The sequence below is a fragment of the Crinia signifera genome, unplaced genomic scaffold, assembly GCF_055691185.1.
Source record: "Crinia signifera unplaced genomic scaffold, ASM5569118v1 HAP2_SCAFFOLD_76, whole genome shotgun sequence".
NCBI classification, from domain to species: Eukaryota; Metazoa; Chordata; class Amphibia; order Anura; family Myobatrachidae; genus Crinia; species Crinia signifera.
This window is the reverse complement of record NW_028142664.1, coordinates 105,244-120,596: the sequence shown is the minus strand read 5'-3', so window position 1 is coordinate 120,596 and position 15,353 is coordinate 105,244. Positions and strand designations below refer to the sequence as shown.

General features: G+C 47.6%; 1 protein-coding gene across 1 annotated transcript in view; it reads left to right on the top strand.

The window, feature by feature from the left end:
- Nucleotides 1-10,681: 10,681 nt before the first annotated feature.
- LOC146056231 (tyrosinase-like) overlaps nucleotides 10,682-15,353 on the top strand; it is a 44,245-nt gene continuing 39,573 nt past the window's right edge. The window contains exons 1-2 of the mRNA XM_083168364.1: nucleotides 10,682-10,848; nucleotides 14,697-14,820. Of these exons, the coding sequence (XP_083024490.1) occupies nucleotides 10,837-10,848; nucleotides 14,697-14,820 (136 nt within the window). The 5' untranslated portion in view covers nucleotides 10,682-10,836. The remainder of the gene's footprint in view (nucleotides 10,849-14,696; nucleotides 14,821-15,353) is intronic.

Sequence of the window (15,353 nt, the reverse complement as noted above, 5' to 3'; positions counted from 1 at the left end):
GCACCCCTGAGAGCAAAAAATGTAGCATAAGAAAAAGGGGAGAAAAAGTACTCTCCTTTGTTTGGGGGCACGCTTTTGTAGAAAAAGAAATTTCTGAGTAATGATGATAGAATTTAAAACATAACTTTTAATCAAGGTACTAATAAAAGATTTGTTGAAGGACAAGGACACAGACAAACTACACAAAACATATATGATTGGTTGGTGTAACCAATAGTGACTCACTCGAGTCTCGTCAAAAAATTGCTGACGTTAAAGGAATAAAGTTACCAGATTTGTATATTAAATAGACTAATATAACAATTTAATCCCAGTGGATAAATCTATTATATACTGCTGGTATTTTTGTAGCGAAATGAAAAAGACGTATTATAAATATGGTCAACACCAATAATTGTATGGTGTGTACCCACATGCAATTTTCAGATTTTATAAATTATCTCAGAGTGCAGTTATTCTCTGGGTACAGTTTTTACTGAAATTTAAGCATACAGGAAAGCGATGGTAGCCACAAAGTCTGGTGATTGTTGTATCAGCTTATGCAAATGTATAGTAAGGTAAAATTACCGTCACTGGTGTTGTCCCGACCAATTAGTAATAGTTCTGGGTCGAGGCAATATATCCCAGTGATATGAAGCCAGATTTGCAGAGATTAGAGAGTGAAAAAATGAATAAGCATCTGCTGTCTCTTGCCCCTGGATAAGGTGCCCTGTTGATAATATATCAGAGCAGGGTCTAGCCGAAATCCTTTCGGTAGAGATGAGAGTGCTAATGATATGTAAATGTGACAAGAGTGCCCAGTTAGGGTGTGTAGAGACGAATTATATCAGGTAGATTGGTAGGCTGCTGCTTCCCATATGCTACAGCATTGATGGGAAGTGAGCGGTACACACTACACAATAGCGTTAAATGACAGAAAGGGATGTCTCCTTTCCCTTCATGCAAATATATGGTGCCCTGTTGCGCAGTGGACAGTGCAGGGTCTTGCCAAATTTCACATGAAGTAGGTAGGGAATCTCTTGAATAAAAGATCTGGAGAAGGGAGAAATAAATAGGGAAAGACGCACTGGTATACTGATAATAATTATATAGTATTGCAAACCATATTGCTTCAGTGCATAGAAAAGGTCTGGCGTTCAAGTGTAAGCATAAGTATTTATATACTACCCACAATCAAGATGGAGGTTAGTGTTGGGGATTTGCGTATACAAAGAAAAAATAAATACCAACAATCAGCAGGAAAGGTAATCAATGTAACCGTCAGGCGGCGGTAGATATAATTGTGCAAGTCGGTGTGGCTAACACCGCTTACCTGTTTGCAGGAGAGCTCCATGTTATCCGTGAGCTCCCAGCATGTGTCCTGCCGGCGCTAGGTATCGGCGTTACTGTCAGCCGGCGCCGCAGGCGATGTGTGCGTGCAGACATCTGTTTCGCTATGAGCTTCCTCAGTGCTCATATATTTGCATGAAGGGAAAGGAGACATCCCTTTCTGTCATTTAACGCTATTGTGTAGTGTGTACCGCTCACTTCCCATCAATGCTGTAGCATATGGGAAGCAGCAGCCTACCAATCTACCTGATATAAGTCGTCTCTACACACCCTAACTGGGCACTCTTGTCACATTTCCATATCATTAGCACTCTCATCTCTACCGAAAGGATTTCGGCTAGACCCTGCTCTGATATATTATCAACAGGGCACCTTATCCAGGGGCAAGAGACAGCAGATGCTTATTCATTTTTTCACTCTCTAATCTCTGCAAATCTGGCTTCATAGCACTGGGATATATTGCCTCGACCCAGAACTATTACTAATTGGTCGGGACAACACCAGTGACGGTAATTTTACCTTACTATACATTTGCATAAGCTGATACAACAATCACCAGACTTTGTGGCTACCATCGCTTTCCTGTATGCTTAAATTTCAGTAAAAACTGTACCCAGAGAATAACTGCACTCTGAGATAATTTATAAAATCTGAAAATTGCATGTGGGTACACACCATACAATTATTGGTGTTGACCATATTTATAATACGTCTTTTTCATTTCGCTACAAAAATACCAGCAGTATATAATAGATTTATCCACTGGGATTAAATTGTTATATTAGTCTATTTAATATACAAATCTGGTAACTTTATTCCTTTAACGTCAGCAATTTTTTGACGAGACTCGAGTGAGTCACTATTGGTTACACCAACCAATCATATATGTTTTGTGTAGTTTGTCTGTGTCCTTGTCCTTCAACAAATCTTTTATTAGTACCTTGATTAAAAGTTATGTTTTAAATTCTATCATCATTACTCAGAAATTTCTTTTTCTACAAAAGCGTGCCCCCAAACAAAGGAGAGTACTTTTTCTCCCCTTTTTCTTATACTGTGGAAACTCTGGCAGCCATTTTGAGAGCTTCCTCCTCAGCCTCCAGCACATACTCTGCAGCTGCTTTAAGCTTCTCCGCAAGCAATAACACACAAGGGTCAGCGTGTAAGATAGTGCACAAATCATTGGCCCACACAATCATGGCCTTAGAGACCCAGGCTGTAGCAATCAGAGTACGTAGGGTGTATCCCACCCCTTCAAAGATTGCCTTGAGGTTACCCTCCATCTTCTTGTCTACTGTGTCCTTAAAGGCTGCTCCCCCTTGCACTGGTAGTACAGTGGCTTTTGACAAACGTGCCACAGAAGCATCTACCACTGGAACTTTCTCCCAGAGATCTGCATGAGCCTCAGGCATGGGGTATAGACTTAAAAATCTCTTTGGCATTTGCAGCCTTTTATCGGGCGTTTTCCAATCCCCTTCCAATAAATCCTGTAAACCTTCATCTGCAGGGAAGGTAACAGCTTCCTTACGCTGCCGTTTAAACACACCTTTTGCAGGAGTTTTATCTTCCACAGACAAATTCAAAGCCTGTTTTACAGCAGTAATCAAATCCTCCACCCCTGCGGCTGAGGAATCCTCAGAATCATCACCCTGCTCCCAGGGAATGTCTGCATATGCTCCATCCTCTTCATCAACAATTAAAGGCACTGAGTAAGACCTTTTAGGGGTCCCCACAGCATCAACATCAATCTTGTCTAGCAATTCACTAAACCTGTTCATCCCCTTAGCAGTATCCTGCATTACCTGAAGAAAACCAGGATCTGCCTGGGTCAGAGGCAAGGAGCCAGAGGACTGCTGAGATGATGACATAGGTCTCTGAGATTCTACTAAGACATCACTCTGTCTGTCCAGCAATTGCACAAAAGCATTTACAGACCTGCCCAGGGCACTGGCCCACGCAGGTTCCAATTGCTCTACCCTCTGGGGTTCACTCCCCATGGGTCTCACAGCCGCGCAAGTGATACACAAGCCCCCTTTGGTCATCTGCTCAGGGACAAATTTCAGTGTACAGACACTGCAAGCGCTCAATGTATTAAGGGCTCCCTCCCCCAAAACAACAGCCTGTTGCTCAGACATGATGTAAAGTAACAGTCACAGTGCATTCAATGTACAAGCGTTTATACAGAGTCAATGCACCCAGCCACTTATCTGTCTGTTGGTTTCAGATGTGGGGAAAACGATGCCCAGGAAATCCAAACACTCTGCCAGGATCTGTCAGCCAGCTCAGCTCCGCTGCAAGCGTTCCGAATGGCGCCAAAACAGAGTGAGGGAAGAGACCAAGTCCCTGCTGCTGCGGGGTCCGTGACTTTTGGCGCCAAACACCCCCAGACAGCCGCTCCCATTGCAGGATCTCCTAGTTCCAGTATCTCCCCCTCAGCTGGGGACCACTTGGAACATGCCTGTAACACACTGCTGTCCTCTCATATAGGAGCTCAGTGTGTAAGCTCCGCAGAAAATGGCCGCCGCCATCACGGAGCGCCTGTCCCCCATGATCCCCACCTAGCGCGAAGCCGGTTTCAGAGTGCTCCGGAGCCCAGGCAGCTTCTTAAAAGAAGCTGTAAGCGCTGCACAGGGAGGCCAGACAGCGTCTCCCCTGTGCACAGCGAGCTGACAGGACGCGCTTCTGTCAGCTCCTGCTGCGCTAGCAGTGTGAGGATTCACTAATGAGAATCCTCACACTGTGCCTACCTAGCTAGTGTAAAAGTTAATAAAATAATAACTCTAATCCTTCGGCTGCTCCGGCAGCCCTTTAGAATAGCACCCACTCCAGTGGGCACCTAACACGAACTGAGGAGTCTGGGATGCAGAAGGGAGGAGCCTACCCTCCAAAAGCTTTAGGATAGGTGCCTGGCTCCTACGAACCCTCCTACATCCCAATGTTGAGCTGTGTCACCAGGACCATTGAAAGAGAAAATTACATGTAATTATTACTGAACAACGTCCCAATCCAAGCAGTCACCTTACTGGTCACATCCCGGGTGTTACTGTATATCGTCCCATTCCCAGCAGTCACCTCTCCGGTCACATTCCCCGGTGTTACTGTATAATGTCCCATTCCCAGCAGGCACCTCTCTGGTCACATCCCCCGGTGTTACTGTATAATGTCCCATTTCCAGCATGCACCTCTCTAGTCACACTCCCCGGTGTTACTGTATAATGTCCCATTCCCAGCAGGCACCTCTCCTGTCACATTCCCCAATGTTACTGTATAATATCCCCATACCCAGCAGTTACCTCTCCAGTCACATCCCCTGGTGTTACTGTATAATATCCCATTCCCAGCAGTCATCTCTTCGGTCACATACCCGGTGTTATTCTTTAACGTCCCATTCCCAGGAGTCACCTCTCTGGTCACATCCCCCTGTGTTACTGTATAATGTCCCATTCCCAGCAGTCGCCTCTCCGGTCACATCCCCAGTGTTATTGTATAATGTCCCATTCCCAGTAGTCACCTCTCCGGTCACATCCCCCGGTGTTACAGTATAACGTCCCATTCCCAGCAGTCACCTCTCCGGTCACATCCCCAGTGTTACTGTATAAAGTCCCATTCCCAGCAGTCACCTCTCTGGTCACATCCCCCTGTGTTACTGTATAATGTCCCATTCCCAGCAGTCACCTCTACGGTCACATCCACCGTTGTTACTGTATAATGTCCCATTCCCAGCAGTCACCTCTCCGGTCACATTCCCCGGTGTTACTGTATAATGCCCCATTCCCAACAGGCACCCCTCTGGTCACATCCCCCAGTGTTACTGTAAAATGTCCCATTCCCAGCAGTCACCTCTCCAGTCACATCCCCTGGTGTTACAGTATAATCTCCCATTCCCAGCAGTCACCTCTCTGATCACATACCTGGTGTTATTCTTTAATGTCCCATTCCCAGCAGTCGCCTCTCCGGTCACATTTCCCTGTGTTACTGTATAATGTCCCATTCCCAGCAGTCACCTCTCCGGTCACAACAAACAGTGTTACTGTATAATGTCCCATTCCCAGCGATCTCCTCTCAGGTCACATCCCCCTGTGTTACTGTATATTGTCTCATTCCCAGCAATCACCTCTCCGGTCACATCCCCCGGTGTTACTGTATATTGTCCCATTCCCAGCAGTCACCTCTCCGGTCACACCCACCAGTGTTACTGTATAATGTCCCATTCCCAGCAATCACCTCTCAGGTCGCATCCCCCTGTGTTACTGTATATTGTCCCATTCCCAGCAATCACCTCTCCGGTCACATCCCCCGGTGTTACTGTATATTGTCCCATTCCCAGCAATCACCTCTCTGGTCACATCCCTCGGTGTTACTGTATAACATCCCATTCCTAGCAGTCACTTCCCCAGTCACCTCCCCCTGTGTTACTGTATAATGTCCCATTCCCAGCAGTCACCTCTCTGGTCACATCCCCCGGTGTTACAGTATAACGTCCCATTCCCAGCAGTCACCTCTCCGGTCACATCCCCGGTGTTAGAGTATAACGTCCCATTCCCAGCAGTCACCTCTCCAGTCACATCCACCAGTGTTACTGTATATTGCCCCATTCCCAGCAGTCACCTCTCCGGTCACATCCCACGGTGTTACTGTATATTGCCCCATTCCCAGCAATCACCTCTCCGGTCACATCCCCCTGTGTTACTGTATAATGTCCCATTCCCAGCAGTCCCCTCTTTGGTCACATCCCTCAGTGTTACTGTAGCTTCTTATTCCCAGCAGACACCTCCGCGGTCACATCCTCCAGTGTTAAAATATAACGTCCCCTCACTCACCTCCCCAGTCAGGTCCCTGTGTTAGCGATAGATAAGACTGATGTCACTGTGACGCTCCCAGAACCCCTCATCTCCCCAGTCAGGTCCCTGTGTTAGTGATAGAGATAAGAGTGATGTCACTGTGACGCTCCCAGACCCCCTCACCTCCCCAGTCAGGTCCCTATGATAGTAATAGAGGTGAGAGTGATGTCACTGTGACGCTCCCAGACCCCCTCACCTCCATAGTCAGGTCTCCCGTGTCAGTAGTGGAGATAGGAGTGATGTCACTGAGACGCTCACAGACCCACTCACCTCCCCAGTCAGGTCCCTGTGTTATTAATAGAGATACAAGTGATGTCACTGTGATGCTCCCAGACCCCCTCACCTCCCCAGTCAGGTCCCTCTGATAGTAATAGAGGTGAGAGTGATGTCACTGTGACGCTCTCAGACCCCCTCACATCCCCAGTCAGGTCCCCAGTGTCAGTAATGGAGATAAGAGTGATGTCACTGTGACGCTCCCAGACCCCCTCACCTCCCCAGTAAGGTCCCTGTGTCAGTAATAGAGATTAGAGTGATGTCACTGTGACGCCCCCAGTCCCCCTCACCTCCCCAGTCAGGTCCCTGTGTCAGTAATAGAGATAAGAGTGATGTCACTGTGACTTTACCTCCCCAGTCAGCAGGCAGATGATCTCCAAGGTTATATTCAATAACTTATTAGCAATGTGATTCTTCTCCTCCATTCCGTTCTCCATTCTCAGTAAATCAGATAATCTAGATGGAAGTCTTCTCCTATGTGTAAGTATCGCAGTTATGCGGCTTCTGGTTAGGAAACGATTCTAGCAGGTACAGTTTTCATCTATGAATGAAACGATGACATTAATAGTGGCTAATGACTTACTGCAGAGCTCACACTGTGATTCCTTGCCATCAGATTAGTCCGGGACACAGTATCAGAGTCTACGATGGAATCGCAAATCATCCCGAATCCCCACTTTGCACAGGGATAGAGACTGCGCGTGCGGCTGGATATGGGCTCTCTTATATGTATGTTATGGGTGTAACCCAGGACAGTGCCAACCTGGGTATCAACACTTACCCTATATACAGATATCCAGCTGGCATTGACACCAAAAACAAACAAAATCATACCCCTTTCGCATCGCACCTTAAACCCGAATTATTGCTGGGTTGATGTTAGAGCGACCCTGCTTGAGGTGCGGTGTGAAAGCTCCCAACCAAATAACCAGGTCGACCAACTCGGCCATTCGACCCGGTTATTAGAAGGGTTGCTACGCTACGATGGGGGTTATTCAGACCTGATCGCTCCGGTCAGTTTTAGCAGCACCTTATGACTATACTGCTATTAGTTATAGCGACAGAGTGTAATCCCACCCAGTGAAGGCCTGCGAATGGTTTGCGCTTAGGGATGACAATCCCTGGGCATTTTTCTAATCCGGAGATATGGGATTGTAAAATGCTCAATCCCAGGATTGGTTTACTTAATATAACAAATGCCGGGCGGGTGGGCGCTGCGGCCCTGCGAAGCCTGACCTCTGACTACATCACGCTGCGCAGAGCCAGGGACGGGAGAAGCCAGGCAGCATTTGAGTGGGTGCACAGCCCAATCTAGAAATCCGGCCAATGTTGGGGCCAAATCCCGGGATCCCGCTGTTCCTGGGATTGGCCACTCTACCTGCGAATAGCTAAATCCATTCGCAACTCACTCACCACTGAATGATTTTCCCAGTGTGTGCAGCCTGTGCCAAGCCCAGAACTTACTCGGTGCTGCAATCGAGGCCAGAGGGGATGTCACACGCCTTCCCAGACACGTTCAGAAAACGGATGGGTCATTCCCCCAAACAATGGGTTCCGGTCAATCATCTTGCTTATGGCCACTGATTATAAAAAAACAAAACAAAAAAAAGACTAATGTATTTCATCAGTGGATGGCCTGAGCACTAGGACCTATATGCATGCGCAGACATTCCTTAATCGCCCGGCCTCCACATTTTTAGTCTTGCAATCAGGAGTGAATTACCCCCTACATCGCTGACTATGCGCACTCCCAAACATAGTCAGCAACATCCTCTGTCGGCCGTGCTTGAGGACATCGTTAGCAAGATCAATGCTGTGGAATGCAGAGAGGAGGAAATCTGGCCAGTAATGCGAAGGAGAAGTTGGCCTCAGCAACCAATGAGCTGCATATTGTCACATTATGGACAGTGCTAGATAAATGTGACGTCCCATGCACACGTTAGGATTTAAAAAATAATAATAATATCGCTGACAAGGGCTCGTGTACACTCAATATCGTTATCGACCACCCCCATAGGCTGAACATGCAGTCCGATTTTGGCTACATAACCAAATGACCTGCACGTTCACTGGGTCCTGGTGACGTTGCAGTAAAAGCAACATGGACGCACACTCAGCCCTTCTTCATGCAGGCCGAGGGGTAGGAGCCTCTAAAAGCGCTACAGAGTTACTCATTTTTCAACGAGTGATAACAATCGTCGTGACTGATAACACTTGTTGCGTATGATAATTGGTACACCAGCCAATCCGCCCCTAACAGTCATTTTTTAAAACAAATGACAGAGGCTGAAAACATGGCGGTTGGGGCGGATTGGTTGGAGCACTATTTATCATACGCAACATGTGTTATCATTCACAGTGAGTTTTATCACTCCTTGATAAATTAGGACCTTTGCATGCTTATATTAACACCTTCAATTCCACTCAAGTTTAAGTATCGCTATAGTCACCCTCCCACACGTATGCCAATGTAATAATAGATAAGGGATCACCACCTTCATTACTGCGGATAAGATACCACAAACTAGGATGACACCAAGATCAAACCATAGTCTGTCAAAAGGAGGTGGGTAAGTTCAGGAAGAACCCGATTGGTCGATGGGAGCCAGTCCAAAATGCCAAAAACATCTCATCCAAAGTGTGTAATTGTGTATATAATATATATATATATATATATATATATATATATATATATATATATATATATATACTGTATATATATATAAAATTGTGAAATACCTGCATTACTCTTGCACTTTAGATAGATCACTAATAAAACAACCTGCAATATGACACACGTACCTATTAATATATGGGGAAATATCAGGAAGGAGGGCCACAAGCACCCGGGATTAGGGGAGTACTCACCGCCACTGCATCACAAGTCCCTCTGGATTCGCTACACAGCACGCCCGGGATGCTGCGCTCCGCAGTTGCGGTGTAATGGCTGTGGCTGCTCCCAGAGGATCTCTGTCTTGTTGTTGTGTCCTGTGTCATCGGCTCCTGCAGCAGGAGGTGCTGGGTCGTCCATGGCTCCGCCTGTCGTGCTGTTCTGGGTAGGCCTCTGCTTCCACCCCCGGCTCCTATCAGGCTGGGGATCTTCCTCTGTCCTCTCCTCTGCTGGGCTGTCTCCTGTCCTCTGCGTGGCTCTTGTCCTTGATGTTGCCTAGTGTTCAAAACACACTTTCGGACAGGCAACTCTAAGGGCAGCTCCGCACCACTGAGGGGGCTTCTACAGGTCTCCAGCTAGGAGTCCTTTGCATGTCCTTCCTAGAGAGCGGGTGTCCTCCGCGGTGCCTGCAGTCCTTGGTCTCCACTTGCTGCGTCCTCTATCTTCTTCGGAGCAACCCCGGGAGAATCCTCCGGCTGGGTGTGCTCCCAGGTAATTTACCCCCTCAGCACCTTCTTCCTCGAGGTTCTAGTCTTCACCCTCTCGGCTCCCCCACGGGCAGGCACTATGTAGGACACCTCGGCAGCACACATCATTCTGTTCTCTCCGGGTTTGGGGCTCCTCCTGTGGTTGGCAGCTAGTGGGGGCAGCGCGGTTCCCTTCCCTCTGGCAGGTGGCAGCAGTAGGGGACTTGGAGGAGCCTGGCTCTCCTGGCGCCATTCCTGGTCACACAGCTGCGCAGCCTCCGCTCCTTACAGGTCAGCAGCTCACAGCACGGCATAGGCCCTTGTCCTCTCCAGGGATCACCCTTCCCGGTGCCGGCTCTCTCTGCTGTGGGTTATGCATCGCTGCAGGACCGCCTCTGCTCCCCCTGCCCTACTCTCTATATCATGGGTCCCCAAACTGCGGCCCTCCAGATGTTGTGAAACTACAAATCCCAGCATGCCTTGCCACAGTTTTGCTATAAGGGAGTGGCAAGGCATGCTGGGATTTGTAGTTTCACAACATCTGGAGGGCCGCAGTTTGAGGACCCATGCTCTATATAGTCCCCCTCAGGCATACCTTGCAGCCAACGACTCCTCTATTTCCCGCTGCAACCGCCTGCGCAGGGGGATTCAGTATTGAATCCCGGCGGTCGGGATCCCGGCGTACAGAATCCCGACGCCGGAATCCCGACAGCCGTAATGCCGACAAGGGGGGTACGTGGATCGCCCCCTCTTGCGGGCTCGCTGCGCTCGCCACGCAGCGGGCCCGCTGCCTCGCTACGCTCGGCACACTAATTTATTCTCCCTCCAGGGGTGTCGTGGACACCATAGGAGGGAGAATGTGTCGGCATTTCGGCGGTCGGGATTCCGGCGTCGGGATTCTAAACGCCGGGATCCCGACCGCCGGGATATTAACTGCATCCCGCGCAGGGTCCCACAGGCCTACATCCCACAAGAGTTGTGTACAGAAGACAGAGTGCGTGACACCTCGTGGGATGGGACAGACTGGCCAGAGGAGGGCATGTATGACCGGGTAAGTGGCTGTCTGTCCATAGGGAAGCAGTATGAAATCCCAACGCCGGAATCCCGACCGCCGAAATCCCGACAAGGGGGGGACGTGGATCGCCCCCCCTTGCGGGCTCGCTGCGCTCGCCACGCAGCGGGCCCGGTGCCTCGCTACGCTCGGCACGCTAATTTATTCTCCCTCCAGGGGTGTCGTGGACACCCACAGAGGAAGAAAGTGTTGGGATTTCGGCGGTCGGGATTCCGAACGCTGGGATCCCGACCGCCGGGATTTTAAATGCATCCCGTCCGTAGAACACAATAGAGCTCAGCACAAAAACCTACTTTTTATGACTGTCTATTTATCAGGACGGTGAAGTCAGACCGTGCCTAGTGCTTTGCAGCTAATCACTGGGTGCGCAGGTATACTACCACGCACTCCACCGTAGAACACAATAAGCAACGAAGATAAAAGATAAGGATATTAAAATCCACAACCCTTCTAAACCTCCTTTAAATGAGGCTGCCTGTGGAAGTGACCAATCAGTGATCAGTGTTGGTCAGGGTAACAAAATCAGGATTAGCTGTTAGCTAATTGTATCCCTTCTTATGTAACTTGTCTCTAATGCCGCTTTCAAATCGCAAATCCAGGGTCGCACCGGGACTTTTAACTGGTTCAGTCCCAGTGCGACCCTGCATGTGCATGTTCACACTGCAACAGTGTCAGCGCGTCATCGGAGAGCTGGCGCTGCTCCAAGCTCTGTCTCCTCCATAGTGTGAACGGGAAAAGGGTCGCTCGACCCGTTTAACCCATTCATACTGCACAGCAACACGAAATGGTAAGAACCCTTCTTTTTTACCAGTTCGTATTGCCGTGTTGCAACCCGATTGCGGGACCCGGAAACCCCTTTCATATCACCCTAATTACCGGGTCGAACCGGCAAGAAAGCGGCTTGTACCCGGTAATTAGGTGCGATGTGAAAGGGGTATTATAAACATGAACCTTCTCTTTGCTGCTTATTTTTTATCTCCTCCACTCTTACTGCACCCGACAATGCGCCTTATGTGCAGTGTAACTTATAACGTCTACCCTTTCCCACCAAAGTCCCGGGTCAGATCTGGAACTTACCTTGTTCACACGGTGGGCTGACTCGAGATAAGATGCCATCTCCAAGTCACAGGAAACTAGTGATCTCCCCTAAATGCCAGGCTGGAGACCTACAGTGGGGAAAGGGCTGTCTGCAGACACAAGTTGTCACTGGGGATAGAACGCAAAATCTTTCTCAATTGGGAAGAACCCTGCTGCACTGCAGGTGGGGCAGATGTAACATGCAAAGAGAGATACATTTGGGTGGGGTGTGTTCAAACTGAATTCTAATGTGCAGTGTAAATATAAAGCATCCAATATCTTCCCTGCACAGAAACAAATAACTCACCTAAATCTCTCTCTCTGCACATGTTACATCTGCCCCACCTGCAGCGCAGCATGGTGTTACCCAGGTCTCTCTGCACATGTTACATCTGCCCCACCTGCAGCGCAGCATGGTGTTACCCAGGTCTCTCTGCACATGTTACATCTGCCCCACCTGCAGCGCAGCATGGTGTTACCCAGGTCTCTCTGCACATGTTACATCTGCCCCACCTGCAGCGCAGCATGGTGTTACCCAGGTCTCTCTGCACATGTTACATCTGCCCCACCTGCAGCGCAGCATGGTGTAACCCAGGTCTCTCTGCACATGTTACATCTGCCCCACCTGCAGCGCAGCATGGTGTTACCTAGGTCTCTCTGCACATGTTACATCTGCCCCACCTGCAGCGCAGCAGGGTTTTACCCTTTTGAGAAAGATTTTGCTTTTGTGATCAACCCTGAATCCGGCCCTAAGTATCCAGGGAGCTTGGGGTACTTAAGATAAGGGGAGACCCACTAAGGATAAAAACACACACACCATACACACAGCATATATACATACACACACAGCATATATACATACACACAACACACATACACAGCATATATACATACACACAACACACATACACACAGCATATATACATACACACAGCATATATACATACACACAGCATATATACATACACACAACACACATACACAGCATATATACATACACACAACACACATACACACAGCATATATATATATATATACACACACACACACAGCATATATACATACACACACAGCATATATACATACACACACAGCATATATACATACACACAGCATATATACATACACACAACACACATACACAGCATATATACATACACACACAGCATATATACATACACACAACACAGCATATATACATATACACACACATCATATATACATACACATACACACAGCATATATACATACACACAACACACATACACAGCATATATACATACACACACAACATATATACATACACACAACACACATACACAGCATATATACATACACACACAGCATATATACATACACACACACCATACACACAGCATATATACATACACACACAGCATATATACATACACACACACAACATATATACATACACACACAACACACACACAGCATATATACATACACACAACACACATACACAGCATATATACATACACACACAGCATATATACATACACACAGCACACATACACAGCATATATACATACACACATACACACATACACAGCTTATATACATACACACACAGCATATATACATACAAACAGCATATATACATACACACACAGCATATATACATACACATACAGCATATATACATACACACACAGCATATATACATACACACACAGCATATATACATACACACAGCATATATACATACACACACAGCATATATACATACACACACACACAGCATATATACATACACACACAGCATATATACATACACACACAGCATATATACATACACACAGCATATATACATACACACACAGCATATATACATACACACACAGCATATATACATACACACACAGCATATATACATACACACACAGCATATATACATACACACACATATACACACACACATCATATATACATACACACACAGCATATATACATACACACAACACACATACACAGCACGCATACAGTAAGGAGCAGATGTGCCTCTTATCGTGGCCCCTGTGCATAGATGGGGACAAGCCTGACTCTGTCTCTTAAAACATATTTGGTGCATCGCTTGCCGGCAGGCACAGGGGGGGTGGGGGGGGGGGGGGTAATGTATCTCCCTAGGGTAAAACTGGAGTGGTCAGGACCATAAAGGGGGCTGTAATCTCTCCCTCCCAGTAATAGCTATTCACACAAAACGTTAGGTAAAAAATGGCAGAGATCCAATGACCATTATCAGTGCTTTCTGGCTACAACCCTGCAAGCTGTGCAGGTTGTGTTTTCTGGTCACTGGACCTGGGTTACACTGGGATACTAGCATACCTCCCAACTTCTTGGCTGCTGGAATAGGGGGCGGGGCCTATGCAAATGACCCCATTTTCAGCCGCGAATAGACGCTGTGCGCATGCGCACAGTGTCTATTCAATCAGCTTGGGGGGGCTCCCAACTGCCACCCTCCACAGTGGGACAATGCAAGCCGCGGATGGGACAGCGGGACAGGACCCGAAAATCGTGACTGTCCCGCTGAAATCGGGACACTTGGGAGGTATGTACTAGAGTGGATGTCACCTACTGTATATCTCCCTAGTGTTTCCTCCTGTGTGTTGTTCAGCCCCTGCATGTCTTAGCTAAGCCAACAAGCCACTGTTGGTTGCAGGCCCATAGATCCCCTCAACCACCACTGGGCCCAGTGTTGTTTTAGAATATAATTCTTCATCTTGGATCTGCAGGTTCTGGTAGATGCTCCGTGTACCACAGACCGGCATTCCCTTCTAGAGGAGGAGAACAACATCTTCCATCGTATGAGGACAAAGCAGCGTCATAGGTGCCACTGCTGCAGACTATGCTCCTGGTGTAAGTCACTGATACCCAGGTCTCTGTATTATGCCAGGAATTTTAGAACTACAGTATTCAATGATTTTCTTTGGAACGGATCTGGGTAATAATATAATTACAGGTTGAGTATCCCTTATCCAAATATCCGTTCTCCAAATTATTCCATAAACCATAATCTCCAGAAGTAATTTTTTTGTGTGTGTGTGTGGGGCTAAAAACCTACTGGGGACATCTGTACCAGCACTACTGAGGACATGATATGTTACTGGCACTACTGGGGACATGATATGTAACTGGCCCTACTGGGGACATGATATGTAACTGGCACTACTGGGGACATGATAATGTAACTGTCTCTACTGGTGACAGCTGTACCATCACTACTGGGGACACGATACGTAACTGGCACTACTGGGGACATGATACGTAACTGGCACTTCTGGGGACATGATATGTAACTGGCACTACTGGGGACATGATATGTAACTGGCACTACTGGGGACATGATATGTAACTGGCACTACTGGGGACATGATATGTAACTGGCACTA